Below are 17,500 nucleotides of genomic sequence, written 5' to 3'. Positions count from 1 at the left end.
TGCAGCCAAAACTGAACTCTTTTTCTGCCGATCGGCTGTAGCGTAAGGACGTGGGTGATTGAGGCGTGGATGAGCACAAGAAGCTATGACCTCGCCCCTCCCCCTTCCCGCTGCGCCAGGCACCGACGGGGGTATTTTGAGCGAAGGGTTGTTGCTGGGAGTTGTATTTATAACGGCCAGGGCTGCGCATCTGCCGCGGCCGCTTGTTGTGATTGGGAAGGGCCGCTTCCCGCCCGCGCGCGCGAGGCGGCACCGTCGCGTGCCTCCGGAGATGACCCAGGCCGGGGATGCCCTCGGGCGGCACCTTGCAAGGCTCGCGGCCACAATTATCCTCTTCCTCTTTCGGGCCAGGTTTTCCCCTCTTCCCTTTTGGCCCACTCTCGTTCTCTCTCTCCCGCGGGGCCCCGCCTCCCGGAGCGGCGACGGCGCGGGAGGCTCCTGCTCATGCCCACCGTTTGTTCCTTTTGTTTCTTCCTGTTTCTGACCCTTCGCACATGGTAACCTCCCCTCCTCCCTCGCTGTTTCTCTTTGCCTCCCCGCCCTCAGGTGCGAGTGCCTGCCTGCGTGGCAGTTTGGCTATCCAAAGTTGGCACGGTATGGGTATAGCCAGAAGGCCGGGGGTGGGAGGGATGGCATGGCAGCGGTGCCAATTCGGCCAAGAGGAGGAGGAGGCAGCAGTCGCCCGGTGACGGCCTAAAGGTGAGGACATCGTCAGCTCCGGAGGCAGCGGCGGCCGCCCCTCCTCTTCGTCTGCCGCCCGAGCAAGGGCGAGGAGAGCGGGAGGCGCCTCGGCCGGGACCGCCAGGCACACGCGCGCGCCCTCATGCACGCAAGCCGGGATGTGACAGTGAAGTGCGCGAATACGGCTTGCGATTCGCCGTCCCGTATTTTTAGACGTGTTAGCGATGTGTCGGACACGTGGCTGTGCCTGGCTCGATGGGGGGAGAGGGGGGAGGGGGGCGTGCGGTTTCCAGAGAAGGTGCAACGTCTGCAAGCAACGCCCGCTCGCATTCGTTCATCACCTGTCCGTCCATCTTCCTGTTCGCCGTCCGTCAGGCCCCGCCCACACTGTATTAATAGATGGTTAAAGGGCGGTTGCGCCTCTCGGGTGGCGCCGCTCGCGGTGGCCTCCGTGCAACCGAGTTCATGAGGCGCCGATGCGAAGCGGAGCGGCGTCCGAGAGGCAGCGGCACAGGACCTCGGAGCTTTCCTCGCATTCCTTCCTCTCTCTCGCTTCCATTTGACGCCCGAAGTCCCTAGCCTAGCTCCTCGGACCCCCTCCTCCCTCCCTCCGTGTCCTCTCTCTCTCTCTCTTTCTCCTTCCTTCTTGCTCACACTCATTCCTCCTCCTCCTCCTCTCACAGTCTCGACCGGCCTGGTATGCCTTCTACCTCCCGTGCACCTCTCCGCCACCCTCAAATCCCTTCCAGTCTTCTTTCTTCCTTTCCACCTCCCTCACACCCCCTCCACTTCTCTGACACTCCCTCCACCCCCCATGTGTATGTACATATATGAATACATACATGAACACGCTCTCTCTCTCTCTCTCTCACACACACACACACACACACACATATATTTGCATATGCAAACACATTTATACACATTTGCACATATGCACAATCACACATTTACACACACACACACAATTACATATACACATTTACACACTCATTTACATGCACACATCTAGACATACATATTCACACACCCACAAACATTTACACGCACACACACACACATTTACACACACACACACACACACACACACACACACACACACACACACATTTACATATACACATTTACACACACTCATATACATGCGCATATCAACACACACACACACAATTATACACCCACACATTTACACATACACACATTTACACACACACACACACACACACATTTACACACACACACACATTTACACACACACACACATTTACACACACACACACACACACACACACACACACGCACACACACACACACACACACACACACACACACATTTACACACACATTTACACACACACACACACACACACACACACATTTACACACACATTTACACACATACACACACATACACACACATTTACACACACACACACACACACACACACACATTTACATATACACAGTTACATATGCACATTTACACACTCACTCATATACACGCACATATCAACATGCACACATATTTCTACACACATACACACACATTTACATATACACAGTTACTTATGCACATTTACACACTCACTCATTTACACACACATATCAACACGCACACATATATATACACCCACACATATTTATACACCCACACACATTTACATTCACACACACATTTACACACACACACACATATTTACACACACACACACACACACACACACACACACACACACACACACACACACGAACACACACATACACAAACGCACGCATACATGACCACACGCATACACGACCACACGCATACACGAACACACGCATACACGAACACACGCATACACGACCACACGCATACACGAACACACACACACACACACACACACACACACACACACACACACACACACACACACACACACACACACACACACACACACACACACACACACACAACATGAATGAAAGCTGTGAAAATAGAGGCTAATGGTAAATACCACTCATAATGTAAAGTAATGGCTCCTAAGTTACTTGAACTCATCTTCAGCGCATGGGGACACTTTCACAGGATCGTTCCTTTGGTTCATGAGCATTTTGAGTCCTTTATGGCCGAGGAGTGACCTTGCACATAGTCACATTGATAGACTACCGAACACACTTGCCAAGGAAAGGGTTTGATTCAGGCGTAAATATGCAAATAGGGCTGTCGTGAACACGAGTTACTTTGGGTTGACGGAATGAAGCTATTATGGTGGTGTTCTTACTTATGGAGGAACCCGTTTCTATGTTGATATGTGATGATTTGGATTTTTTGCCTTTAGAGATAATCCTTTGGGATACATGTCTTCCAGTGTTGATGGCTAGTTTTTATGGAGAATATTGATTATTTGATTGACAATTGATGTTTGACTTGGATTCGCAGGAGGAACTGGATGAGATTGAGGCCCTGCTGGAGAGAGAGCAGGAATTGCTGGGCCAGCAAGACCATTCTCACCACACCTCTGTCAACTTACTCCATAGCCCAGGTACGTGTATGATGCTTATCCATGGGGTCGTCAAGGAGAATATTAGACTGACTTGGATCTAGAGAAAGAATCATATGATGATGATGAAAATTTTTAGATATCACCAATCACTCAATTATCACAAAATACATGATTAATTTAGTTTGTTTACTTAGATGGCTCTACTAGTGGTTAATCACTAGTTAGTAGGCCAGCAGGATTTTATTTGATTTGATTAAGTTTGCGTAGTGCACAATGCCATGCTCAGAGCCAGAATCAGATGCCAAAGCATTTATCCAATCTGGTTGAGCTTCTGTTCATGAAAAGAGCTGTCAGTTAGACTCAGATTCTACATATCTGGAAGCTTGTGCCAAGTTCTGGCCTTATTTAAATGTCGTATTTAGTTTGTGGAAAAAATCATATTACTAATCCTGAACCGTATTCATGTTGATAAATGTGGAAAGGTATGAATGAGAACAAATATCTTCACAAGTTTGTATATTTCTGAAGAAGATATAATCGAAACCGGTTAAATACATATCTTGCATTGTGAAGATATTTGTTCTCTTTCATACCTTTCCACATTACTAATCCTATTTATGACAATACCAGTATCTATAATAATTTGATATAATCAGTAAGTTATATATTGTGGACAGTACTATTTGACTGATAGGATGCATCAGAAACTCAAAATACTAATTACATGGGTGAGATGCAGTTTCCTCTAATTTAATTTTTTCCTTTCAATTATTGTTATTTTATCCCCTGTTTTTTGTACAATTGGTAGTGTTTCCAGTTTTATCAAGCTAATGTCTACATGGAAAAAGAAAAAGTCCACAAACTTTTATATTTAGTCAAAAACCCTTCAAAGATTACTTAGGGTTCTTAATGATGGTAATTTTGAATACAAAAATGTGTGTGTGTGTGTGTGTGCACCTATATACATATATATCTATATATGTGTGTGTGCATATATATATATATATATATATATATATAGAGAGAGAGAGAGAGAGAGAGAGAGAGAGAGAGAGAGAGAGAGACATTTGATTTTTATTATGTTCTTCCTTTTTTAGACCAGAATTGGAGGCCCCCGAAACAGTTCAGCCAAAGGCAGATCCGAACACCTCGCAGCATTTCACGAACCCAAGGGAACTTTGCAGTACCTCAGAACCAATTGGTGGCTCTCACCCGCAACATGACGTTCTCAGATGCAGAGGAGGACCACCAGGGCTCACGCAACAGCCAGGATGCCTCCAACAGGTAGGCCAAGTGACATATGAATGTGTACAGAAATCCCAGGTACTTTTTAAAACTGACTTTAATAGCAATGTTAGAGTTGTAATCCTGTATAGAGAGAGAGTGGGGAGGATAAGCATACTCATCCTATATTGGAATTATCAGTAAATATGATTTGTTTTTTTCAGTGGTGGTGCTGGTGAAGGATCAAGTAACCATGAACGCTCAGTGAGCCGTTCTCGGACAGAATCAGGTGTGAGCAATGCCTCAACGGCCTCTCTGGTCACTCCACTCTCATCCGCTCCTCCCATGGCCAACGGGCAGGCTCCTACCGAGAGTAGTGACCCCACTACTCCGGTAGCCTCCGCAAGGGCTTCAGATTTGTCAAACTCTGAAATGAGTGCTGCTGCAGCTGCAGTCAGAAATAGCACTGTTGCCGACATGAAGGTGAGTATTGTGTTTTGTTTTTGTTTTTGTCCATAGATTGTATTTATGCTTTAGTGTGAATCTTTGCTACTGACAGTGTTTTGTCCTTTGGAATGGAAAAATGACAGTCACAAAGCAAAGTTGACAAGGGGTGTGTGCGATATTTAATGCACATCAAATTTGTATTTATAAATCTGCCAAGGTTATAAAAGAGTGTGTGCTCTTTAACTGATATAAAGATGCACACAAGCCACTCTGCCCTTAATGTTGAGGCGAGAAAATGTTTCACACTAGAATATTTTGTTACAGTCCTCTATGTGGACAGCACGCAGGCTGGTGAGAAGCTGCTCCCCAAGAAGGGTTGGTTAGGGTGTGGATTCTCCTGGGGCTTATTCCTGGATTCTGTTTTTCCATCCCATTACTAAAGGCAAATCCCTGCGGATCCCTTTCCCATTGTCTGTTTGAATGTGGCGTGGAATTTTGGTTTCGTGCTGGTGTTTTATTCTTATTGTGTCATTCTGCATTATTTTTTATTTGCATGATGTTATTCATGTATATATGTCATTTGCTTCTGTTGGACCTGTGCAAGGACCCTAAGCCTGGATTAAAAAGATAGAGCACCATTCAATTTTTCTGATTGTAGTCTAGTAATATTGTTCATATAATAATGATCATATTATCATAAAATGTTTGGATGAAAATTTAATTTGACCATAAATCATGATTTTTTTTATATCTTTGTAGATCAAGAAATTGCTCAGTTACATGAGAGAATATGTGTTTCAGATTTGATAGTTCTTTCATATAATTTTTTATTTCTTACAGCTTGTTAGGGCATATATTCTGATATAAGGTAATTTTCGTGTCAGCAATGGGATGATTTTGAAGTGTGCAGATCCTAATCACCAGAGCTATTTAGGTGAAAGTGTGTTCCTGATTGTTTCCCAGTGGGTTCACTGGCTGATACTGTTTGTGTTTGAACAGTTTCTAAAACGGGAATGTGATGTTATTGTTCCAATTAATATGTCTCCATTTGATGTGAGAGAAACACTAATTTGAAGTTGGAAGCAGCAGAGAAGACAAGAAGAGAAATGAGTTACATAGAAAAAGAAGCAAGGCAGAACAGAGGAAAATTGATAAATAGGAGACAATTATAACCTGTAGAGAGGGAGAAAAATAACTACAAATTATATTCTGCTTAATTATGAAGGAAAAAGCAATGTGTTATCTCAGTGTTACTAGAGCTTTATCTGAAGGCAATTATTACTAGCTTGGAATAACCTTTTTTTGAGAATAGTTGTCTGTTTGGTGAGAGAATCTATTGTGTTTTATTTATGAGACATTATACAGTGTTGTGCAGTGAAAGGTGAATGCAAAGGGGTAAATATTGAATAAAGAATGATAGTGGTATAATAAATTGGGATTTGTGATATAAATCTTGGATAATGGGACACCCTTTTTAATGTTCAGTAGCAATTTTAATTAATGGGTAAACATAAAATTCAGAAAAAAGATTTTTAAAATGGGAGCATTTGTGCATAGTGGCCAGCTATCCCAGATAGAAATTTATGTCAGTAGCCCTCTGGTAAAAAAAGATAAACCTCATTGTCATAAACAATGACTTCGTATCGACATATGAATATTTTATAATGGTCCTTAAGTGATTTTGCCAAAGTAATTTTATCTTTTCCACTTGTGTAGGTGAAACATTCCAAAAGACTGCACAACTGACGTAAAATTTAGCTTTTGACTCAGAGTGAATGTGGTTACAAGAATGTATTTTGAAGATTTTCAGGTTTATCACTGTCATCTTTTCAGAAAGAGGAGGAAATGAGTGATTTATCTGTGGTGTCTTTGACAAGGAAAGTGTTGGATTTGTCTGTTGGAATATAGGATATGAACAAGATCTCATTTCCATTTTCTTCTTATTGCAGGGTGTGGACAGCAAGAAGATAGTGGAGAAGCTGCACCAGATTCAGGGCTACATCCAGCAGACCACATCAGCAATGTCAGCTTTGGAACAGCAGGGTGATGTGGTAAGCTGTTGATTTTCTTCTTGTTCTTATTCTTGTTGTTGTTGTTGTTCTTCTTCTTCTTCTCTTGTCTTTTTTATGATTATGATACCATGGTTATCATACATGAAGACATTATTTAGACATTTTTACATTTGTTGTGATGGTGTATTGGATCATTATTTTGTGCTCTTTTCTTTTTTTCTTTTCTTCTTTCTTTCTTTCTTTCTTTCTTCTTCTCCTTCTCCTCCTTCTTCTTCTCCTTCTTCTCCTTCTTCCATCATGATAGTGTATATCAGGGATTCTCAACTTGTGGTAAATTAACCCCCTGTGGTAGAAATATATGTAACAAGTGGTAAATCTCTGATAGTATTGGCTTCTCTAAGCCTAGATGGCAGGTCTAGGAAGATATCGTGTTGTACATCTTTTATTTGTTCAACCCGTCACCCATTCCTGGTTCAGAGTTGCCATTTAACAGTAATGTCTCCAATAATGTCTTTAACTTTTGGTAGGACTTAGTTAATTTCTTTTACATATCAATACAAGGAATTTTGAAAGGTAATAGTATCATGGAGGTAGCATTGTCATCAACAGATTCTCAAATAAAAACACTACTTTGCTCAACATATCAGTCAAGTTCAAACTGATTATGCTTCAGGTATTTAGATTTGGGATTCAGTAACCAGATTTAGCTCTGGTCTTGGCACCACCTCTAGCTGCCCGTTTTGATTGCATCCCAATCATACTCCCGTGGGCTTGGCATGTCTTGGCTTGACTTTGAACATTTTGATGGGTGTTAAAAAAAAGCATAATCATATTTGATAAACTTCTACAGTGATCACAGATTATAGATCAACTGTGACCTTGAGGATATTAACAGGATCTTACTCTCCTAGTGCCCCAGGTAGTGAATGTTCAGTCCCCAAGTCAGATAAAGCCAGTTAAACCATGTCTTCAGTATTCTGATTTTTATGTTGCTGTTTTCTCTTTCTTTTTCTTTCTTTTCTTCTTTTCTCTTCTGTTCTTCTTTTTCACTTCCCCCCTGCCTCTTGTATTGGAATTAGCTCTATGTATGTTTTTTTCCTGTATCATGGAGTATTTTATCCAAGTCTTTAGATTAAAGCTGTTTTCCTTTTTTGTAACCTTGCACAGCCTAACCACTTGTTTACATAAAAGGTGAATAAAGGCAAAATAATATATTTTCAAAAATTGAAAGTTTTCATTAATTTAGATTAGCTTTTCTCATATTTTCTCAGTTATATTTGAAGTGTTAAAGAGGTATTCCAGCTGGGTCATTAGATGTGAAAAAATTGATAGATTTTGATAAAGTGCAAGTTGAAATCTTGAATTCTTCATTCTTAATGGCATTTTGTTTGATATTTCCTAGATTGTTTTTTGATTTTATGATTCATGTTGATATGACATCATGAGATATGATTTTCTCCCCCTCTGGTTGTGGAGACATTTTTATTTTAATTATCATTCCAATATTTTAAGTGTGACAGTATATGTTATTGTGCAGTTTAATATCTTTAACTTTCCATATATTCTGTTTCCATTCCTATTCGTATATTTACACTCGTCAGCAGTACACTGAATTATGTGCAATAATCCACTGATAGAGAAGGCAGGCTGGTAGAGACTGTGATAACACAGTGAATATGTATTAGTGTCCTGTTGTATTCCGTTGATTTTGATTTTTATTTATTTGACTGTCTCTAAGATTACTACTTGATGATATGAAAAATCAGAGTAGTGATAATGGTGTATCACAAAAGCTACCATTTATAAGTAGTTGACAGGAATAGATTGCATATATGTATGTATATATATATACATATCTATATATGTATATCTGTCTATATTTATCAATGTATCTATCTATCTATCTATCTATTTATCTATATATATATATATATGTTTATGTATATGTATAGATTGGCAGACAGATATAATTATAGATATTTAGGTTTAGATTTTTCTTTTTTCTTTTCTATTCTGGAAAAGAAACTCAATAAACCATTTACAGAGATGTTTATATACCTAAGTTATGTCATGTTGCTACTCCCAGTCTAAGATCGGGCAGTACAACACCCTGGCAAAGGTGCTGCGAGACCTTAGGGACTCCGAGAGCAAACTCAAGGCCTATCTAGAAAGTGCCAAGAAGTCCGAGGTGATTAGCGTTAGTGTAACATCCCCCCCTTGTGTGTCACCCTCCAACCCTGCAGCTTAACCTCTTGATTCAACTGATTTATGGTGTGCCCCCTTGTGTCTGTAGGATGGAGATAGTTGGTAACACAGTAACAAAAACATCTAAAAAAAAATTTAGTCACTCGCACATTGGAATGGTTTGTTCTTTCATATATACGTATACATATATGTACATATATATACATACATATATATACATGTATATATATGCATATATATATGCATGTATATATATACATATTTATATATATATATCTACATATATATATTTATATGTACATATAAATTTACATATATATTATATACATATATATGCATATGTACATATATATATATATATATATATATATATATATATATATATATATATATATATATATATATATATATATATATATATATATATATATATACATATATATATATATATATATATATATATATATATATATATATATATATATATATATATATATATATATATAATGTTTATAAATGATTTTATTTCTTTGTCTCTTTTTATCCTTTATTGACATGCATCCCTAGAACTAATGAGAGTATATTTGTTCTACTAACAATATTGAATAACTTTTTGTTGCCCCATTGCATTGTACAATGATATGTAGGATTACTTTTATTGTTCCAATTTGATTTTATCAAGGAAGAAATTGTAATGTAAATACAGATATTTTCTAACTGATAAAAGATGATAAAACTGGGAAAGATTAAATTTGTTATTTTTGTTTTTCTTTCTTTTTTTTCTTCTTTTCCTTTTTTATTTTCCATTTTACTGTGATATTTTATTATAAGAAAACTTAAGAACTATGATACATTCTTAGATACAGACAAAGTACAAAATTAAAATTCATCTCTCTACTTCACAAGGAAGTGGACAGCCTGCTTATTTTTTATTGTCATTTTATTCACTTTATTTCTCGCTCTCTCTTATTTTAAAGGCATATTCTGTGATTGGCATTACCACATTTTGATATATCATTGTAAACATGGCAGGGGCAAACAAGCCTTGTTCTCTAGTTTCGGTTCTTTTTTTTCCTGTTTTCCTGTCCATTTTAACCACAATACATGAATGCAGTAGAAGGAGTGTTTTGTTTTGATGTAGCTTGTCGATGTTTTACTCCTCCAAAGGGTTCCCAGAGTGACATATATGCCAGATTTGCAACACTGAATCAGTCCCTGCAACTTCAGGAGGAGGAGTACATGGACATCCTGGCTAGGTCTCTTGTGCTAAACAAGGTATAGTGATTACCTCTCTTTCCCAAATGATATCTCTGTTTTTTTCAGTTTGGTTTTATTGTGCGAGTTTATTGAGAAGTTGCCCTGGTTGGGGATAGGGATGTTTTTTTAAAGAAGATTTGAGAGTTTTTCATTTTATACTTTAATTGCTTTGATGTAAAATAGGGTTTGTTAAGATTAAGTCTGGAAATTGTTATTATCATTTGTTGGAATTACTGTGCCATTCCCTTCATGCTAGGGTGTTAATTTCTTTAAAAAAAAAAGAAAATGGTAGGGTCAATCTGCTTTATTGTTACTCATTTCTATATTATTAACATATGAATATGACCAGGCTGCAGCTGCTGCACAGGCTGCTGCTCAAGCTGCCGGGAGTCCACACAATGAAGAAACAACAACGCCCGCTTCATCCTCTAGCAGAGAAGAAGTTCCGGTTAGTAGTTTGAAAGTAGAATGTAAACAAAGATATAAAAGTTGGTTTTAAATTTTTATGCTATTTTTCTTTTTCTTTTTCTTTTCTTTTCTTTTCTTTTCCTTCTTTCATAGTTGTGTAATTTTGTCCTGTATTTAAGATTTTATGTTTGGTATTGATTACAAAAACAAGACAGTTATGATGTAATATGCCTTTGCTTCATACAAAGATCAAGGTGAGGCTCCTCATTTAACCCCAAAATACAAATCCATAATGCCACTTATCCCCTCCCCTTGGCTGGGATATGTCTGTGGGAACTTTGATCCATCATTGTAGAACTAAAGATGTACCAATTTAAGGGTGGTAATATGTGAGTCATTCTTGTACACCTGGAAGCATCGAGTAACTGGCACTGACATCGTTAAGATAAGGGGTAGGGGGATAGTGAAAAAAATAAACAAAGTCTAGAATCTAATGACCATGTCTACAGGTGTGCCCAGTACTGAAGGATTTAGTTAGATATATTTCCTTCATATCTTTCTCTAGGTGACTACGAGCAGCTCAGGAGGTGGCAACCAGATCGTTGGCATTGTGGGTCCAGGAAGTGTGCGATCCCTGCAGGAGCGTCTGGCAATGAGCCAGGAGGAGTCACAGGAGATCATGGTGCGCATGAGGGAAAGCATCGCACGCAGAGAGGACCTCATGACACGTTACAAGGTATGCCAGAGGGATTTTCTTTTTGCTCCACCTTCTCTTTATTTTGTGTACTCCATCTACTGTTTTTATTTTTCACCCATTTATAGTTTTATTTGATTTGTTAATTCTTATGATTCCAGTTTTGTATTTATATAAATTTAGGTAAGATTTAAATTGATGCATGTGTACACCTACGAATTTCTGTGTTTAGATGATCCTTAGAGTGAATATTTACAAAACCAATACTATTTTTCTCCAGGCAACTCGTGAACGCCTAGAGAATTTGAAGAAGCAACGAAGGGGCTTGCAGGAGGAGGAGAAACGGCTGTTGCAGTCCGCCAGTTCCTCAGAGACCCCCTCTGGTTCCTTTGACAGTCCCTTGCCTGGATCAGAAAACTGGTCCAATGAGGAGATTGAAACAGCTATCACAGACTTCCAGGTCTTGTACGACAAAATAGATAACCTTCTGACAGCATACAATGCAAAGGCTGAGGTAAAAGCAGAGATGTTATTTAGGGTATTGGGTTTTGGGGGTAATATAACTGTTAGTAGTTTTTTTATAATTGGTAGGCTTTGGTTGATGGTAAAATTGTACTGGCTGAAATTCTCTTGGTGGTAAATTCCTATCACCCAGGCCCTCAGCCAAATTTTCTCATGACAGCATGTTCACGTCACCTGCCCCTCAAGCCAAATTTTTTCATGATCCATCATGTCATCCGGATGGTAGGGGTTAAATATGCATCTCAGCTATTTCTTATTAACACCAGCATCCTGTAACCTCCTTCCAGACTATAGACCCAGACGACGCACAGGCAGTAGCAGAAATGAATAACAAGAAGGAGCAGATTTTGTCAAAACGTAGGGAGCTTATAGAGTCACTTACATGCCTCCGTGGCATCCAGCAGAGGAGGGCACAGGAAGGGCCTTCAGGTAAGGCTTACGATTTTTATTCTTGTTTTGGTTCTTGTTCTTATTCAAATTTCTAAGATTATTATATTGTTTTATGAAAAAAGATATATATATACATCTATAATATTTACTTATTTATTTATGAATATAACTCTATAGTATCAGTGAGTTACTATCATTCACATTTTGGCATAGTAAGATTTGAAGTGCTTGACTGAATTTTCCATTTCACCCCAGATGGCAATGAAACCCCCTCGGCCTCAACTCCCCACACTCAGACAAACAACACGGATACTAGCCAGACCCCCAGGGTCACCACTAGCAATACTGGCAATGAAGGAGCCACTGGAAACCCCCACCCACTTGTGGCACGACAGCAGCAGAGCCCCCCTACCGATGGGGAAGGTGCAGCTCTCTCTGGCTTAAGGAATGCTGTGGCCAGTGTCAACATGTTGTCTGAGGAGATGACCTCCAAGAGGAGTGAGCTGCAGTCTCTTCAGAAACAGCTTGGAGACATGAAAAAGCTACTTGAAGTGACCACAGCTGCACGGCAGGAGGTAAGCAGTCTCTATCCCTGTTCATAGTCTTTTAGTAACATGGAGAGACAGAGACAGAATGTAACCTAATGGCAAAAGGTGATATAATGTCATGTCATGGCAAATAATCACTGTTGATCACAGCTGCATGTACAAATGTGTAGTGATTCACCTGACTACAAAAAATATCTCCTACTGTTACTGAGTTAAATGACTTCATATTTGGAATAAAAGATTTATATATTATCCATATAAAGGGCTGTGAAGTGAATTATGTATTGAGGTTTTATTTAATTCCAAGGACGAGAGGAGAATGATTGAAGCACAACAGCGTCTTGCAAAAGCAGAAAATGAGCATGCCATGGCAGCTGCAGCAGCTTCCAGGCGGGATGAGCAGATGGAAGGAGCAGTTGGGGGGGAGATTGTGGGTGTGGACGGACGCAAGATCCAGCTATCTGAAGCGGAGAGAAAGAATCCTGAAATTGCAACCAAATACAGGTGAGTCTGCTGTTAACCTATGACAGTGTCAAATGACATATTGCCAAATATGTTGTTTTCAGTTTTTAGAGCATATGTAACAAATGTGGTGGCTACTCATTTTCTCTTATACTCCCTTTTAGTCAGTTTTCTGGCATGTTCAATTTTCCACACTGGCTATCAGACAGTCTATTTTATAGTACCTTATTTTTACACCCTGTCTCAGCCATTTTCCCCATCTGATACACAATATTTGTATAGACATAAGTCAGTATTTTGGCTATATGTAGTCACCCATTTTTCTCACTTCTCTCTTTTCTTACCAATGCAGAGAAATCAGCCAATCGAAGGCAAGGCTTGCCATGATGGAGGAGGCACTCTCTATGATCTCCACAGCTAGTAGGAATCGTCAAAATGTGAGGGATGTGCTTCCACCCGAGTATTTAGCTATTCTCGAAGATGCTGAGGTAAGTTGATTATGTGGATTGCTGTTTGAGGGGAGATTTTATAAAATCTTAAATTGTAGGGAATGTGTCTTGCACATAGTTATCTTTGGGCCCATAATAGCACCAAGGGGAGAACTGAATAATTATATATATAGACTAGATATCTATTAGCATAATTTGAAAACAGTGCTCTCTAGAGCTGCACAGCAGTCTGGTACTCAACCACTGAAGATGTATGTGGCAGTTCGCAGGTTAATTAATGGTGAATTTGGATCCAGCAATTGTATAAAGAAGGAACCTCATGCCAGTATGTTTTACTGAAACTGCAGATATAATGCTAAGTTTTATTCTTTTAAATTCTGTATCAGTGAGTGAATTCTTATTTTTAGAACTAAAATGCATATCATAATATGGATGACCAGTATGTGTCAAACATTTATAATTTTTAAAAAGAGTAGTAATTATTGCCTTCATGACAGGGATCTGACTTGGAGGACCCAATACCCCGTAGGGTCACTACAGTTCCTGTGATTGAGGAGGAACCAGAGACAGAAGATAAGTACAAGCCTTCCAGAAGACATGCTCACAGTGCAAGGATGTAAGTGGGTGTTTTCTTATGGTCAGCGATTTAAATAATTGGCCTTTATATATATGCTATATATATTTACACATTTCTCACACTTTCTCTCAGTCTCTCTCACTCTTTCTCTTTCTCACTCACTCTTCTCTAGGGGTGCTAGGAACCGTGAAGGAGCCACATCTACAGGACGCAATGAGCACAATGTCCGCAATGAGGAGAGCCGCGAGATATCAGCCATGCAAAAGAGGCTCAACAAGACGAGCACAAGAATATCAGCTATCAATGAGGGCTCGCGACAAGGCCATGAGAAGGGAGCCATTAAGAAGCAGCCACAGGTTAGTTCAGGGTGGAAACTAATGATCTCAAGACAACTATATTCCTTTTTGGTTTACTGAAGAATCGAGGTATAATCCATGTTCATCAGTGTCGTATTAGTGAAATTTTGAGTAATTCATGTGGATGTTTTAGTATATTTTATGTCAATCCCCCTGAGTAAATTTCACTGATTTGCCTAATCTTGACTACTTGCAGGCACTATGGCGGGAAGGGGGTGCTAATGTCGACCCCAGAGTATCTGAGATGATTGTAATGCAGGAAGAACTGCGGCAAAAGAAGAATGCCCTAGAAGCCCTCATGAGGCGCATGGGGAAGCCCTCTTCCCTCAACATGGACAACATCTCTGACAATATCTCAGACAACATCTCTGAGCCCATGGACAGGCTGGATGGAGTGTCGGGAACAGCAGCCACTTGGGGATCAGGGGCCATGCATGATTACTCTGACAATCACTATCATCAGACAAGGTTTGTTTATGTTTTAGAGTCCCTGTGTCATTGAGGGCATTTGCAATTGGTTATGCATTTTGTACAAGAATGTATGAATATAAAATAGTATCTTATATCTGATATTACTTGGTTATCTAGAATTGTATATATAATTATAGGAAACTAGACCAGATACCAGATTTTCTCATTTTTTATTGTGAGCAGTGATGAGGAATTACTTGAGGAGGACATGGAAGGGGAGGTCCCAATGCACAGCCACCGCCGCCCCCAACAGCAATTGCCACCAACACCCAAAGATCGCAACCACCAGCCTGGGTTCAGTCGACAACGGCGCCATCATGAATCAAGCCGGCTTTCTGTCAATAATTTGGCAACTCCCCAGTTAGAGAGGCCTAAGCATAACCGCTTCAGTATGTATTTTTTCCATAGGAAAGAAAATATGCTCATCTATATTTTTTCTCAGTTTGTGTTATTGATTTCAAATATATCATCTTTTCATACCTGGAAAAGCATGGAAATATTGGTTGTGGAACTTTTAAAGAATACGAAAGAAAACAACTTTTGTGTGGAAGAATTAGACTTAATCAAGTGAATCTTGCAGGAAGTAGCAGTGTGCCCAAGGCAGTGTGGGAGTCTGTTCCAACCATGGATGGACGCACCTACAAGTCCCCCTCCAACACCACACTGCAGGCACAGCAGACCATTGGTTCAGCTCTCTCTCAGGTATATCATAGTATGAAATGGGTGTGATGTGAATTAAATTGCAGCTAGATTGATTTAGTTGATATACCTGTAATTTGAGTTGATATACCTGTTATAAGTAATTGCTTCAAGAATGTTTTATTAGATCAGTAAAAAAAATTCATTGAACATAAAAAGAGATGTATCAATTCCACCTACAGCTGAATCAAGTGCAGGACACCATTAATGGTTTGCGTGAAACCCTGCGCCATGAGCAGAACCAGATGATTAGCACGTCAGGAGGGCAGTATGGCTCAGTCGTGCCCCAGATGATGCCTGACCTAGCCACTGCTAGTCTTGGTACATCCCCTTTGCCACATATGTCAGGAATTGCTGTCTCTGGTGTCGGGGCAGTCACTCCCATGTCTGCCTATGCAGGTCTTGGCTCCCTAGGACTGGCTGGGCAGGGTGAGTCCACCAGTTACATGTAGAATATATTGCATTGATTGGTTTTTGTGATATGCTTTGTTTCTTTTTTTTCTTTTTTTTTAAAGAAACAAAGGCATAGATACAGATATAAGTATATATATGTATGTTAACATAATGTATGATTTTATTTTAGTTTACTCACTTTCTTTAGTCTTTTTTTTTTTTTCAATAACTAAACTCCAACTCTTGAAGAAGAATGATAAGTAATGCCCAAAAAGGGTTAGATTTTGATTGGAAACACTTAACCATTAACTACCTAACTGTATATTGATTAAGTAACTTAGAACTCTTTGAAACCACCTTATGAGCTGCTCCTCAGGCACCATCTGCAGCCATGAGCTATGTGCATATCAAAAGATAATAAACTTACTCAATCTGGCCCTGCACCTCCCAGAGAAGGTGGAACCCAGATATCAAAATATTTTTACTGTTTTGTTTTGTGCAGGCTTTTACTTTTGACTTGTGGCAAGACTCAGAACTGTTGTCATGAATGATCACAATTACTGGCCTGAGCCTGTAGATTTCCAGGGCACCTTAACATTGTTATTACAGACTTTGGATGTTAAGAAGAGCACAAATACTTTAGAGGCAGATGTGTTCCTTAAGCATGACTATTATATTTATTTTCTAGAATTACTGTCTTTATTTTATAGTTGCAGTCTCAAATGGTAAAGTAATTTTCCCTGTTCTTGTAAAAGTCAGGTGTTATTTGGAGTAGATGGGAATACTATATTTTTAAATAATATGATAAAAATAAATAAATAGAAGTAAGTATTAGAGGAGACCTCTTTCATCATGTGTTTGTCATTAAATGTTCTTGAATGAACACAAGTCTAGACTCAGTAATGTGTGAATGAAACAATAAAAGACATTATTAACCAATAGGATTGTTTGAGGATTGATTAGTAGGAAAGCCATCCAGAATAAACATATGGATTATACTAGTGTCCCCTCACACCATTTCATTCACATAGAAACAGGACTGATGTTCTGTCAAGAAAAGGGAAAGGAAAGCATATAGATTTTGCTGATATACTTATATGATACCCTATGCTGTACACATAGTAATACTCAAATTTGGAAATAGCTATTATAATTTAGAAATACTTAAAAAAAAAATCATTTTAGCTGCAAAGCTAGTTGAGCTATGATTGAGAATGAG

The 17,500-nt window shown here is 39.3% G+C and overlaps 1 protein-coding gene across 17 annotated transcripts in view; it reads left to right on the top strand.

Annotated features, from left to right (window-relative positions):
* LOC113819318 (pericentriolar material 1 protein) overlaps positions 1-17,500 on the top strand; it is a 69,416-nt gene that overhangs the window by 25,221 nt on the left and 26,695 nt on the right. For 7 of the 17 annotated variants that reach the window (XM_070135524.1, XM_070135516.1, XM_070135515.1 and 4 more), the window contains exons 3-21: positions 3,104-3,206; positions 4,265-4,451; positions 4,616-4,874; positions 5,163-5,213; positions 6,788-6,889; positions 10,223-10,330; positions 10,662-10,760; positions 11,286-11,456; positions 11,695-11,928; positions 12,224-12,365; positions 12,582-12,901; positions 13,182-13,378; positions 13,689-13,824; positions 14,283-14,401; positions 14,535-14,718; positions 14,915-15,186; positions 15,373-15,578; positions 15,770-15,891; positions 16,071-16,317. In XM_070135524.1, coding sequence (XP_069991625.1) covers positions 3,104-3,206; positions 4,265-4,451; positions 4,616-4,874; positions 5,163-5,213; positions 6,788-6,889; positions 10,223-10,330; positions 10,662-10,760; positions 11,286-11,456; positions 11,695-11,928; positions 12,224-12,365; positions 12,582-12,901; positions 13,182-13,378; positions 13,689-13,824; positions 14,283-14,401; positions 14,535-14,718; positions 14,915-15,186; positions 15,373-15,578; positions 15,770-15,891; positions 16,071-16,317 — 3,259 coding nt within the window. The other 10 variants (XM_070135529.1, XM_070135519.1, XM_070135523.1 and 7 more) reach the window with 9 other exon arrangements.

This window comes from Penaeus vannamei, chromosome 20 (genome assembly GCF_042767895.1).
Source record: "Penaeus vannamei isolate JL-2024 chromosome 20, ASM4276789v1, whole genome shotgun sequence".
NCBI lineage: Eukaryota > Metazoa > Arthropoda > Malacostraca > Decapoda > Penaeidae > Penaeus > Penaeus vannamei.
This window is presented reverse-complemented; position numbering and strand designations above follow the sequence as displayed.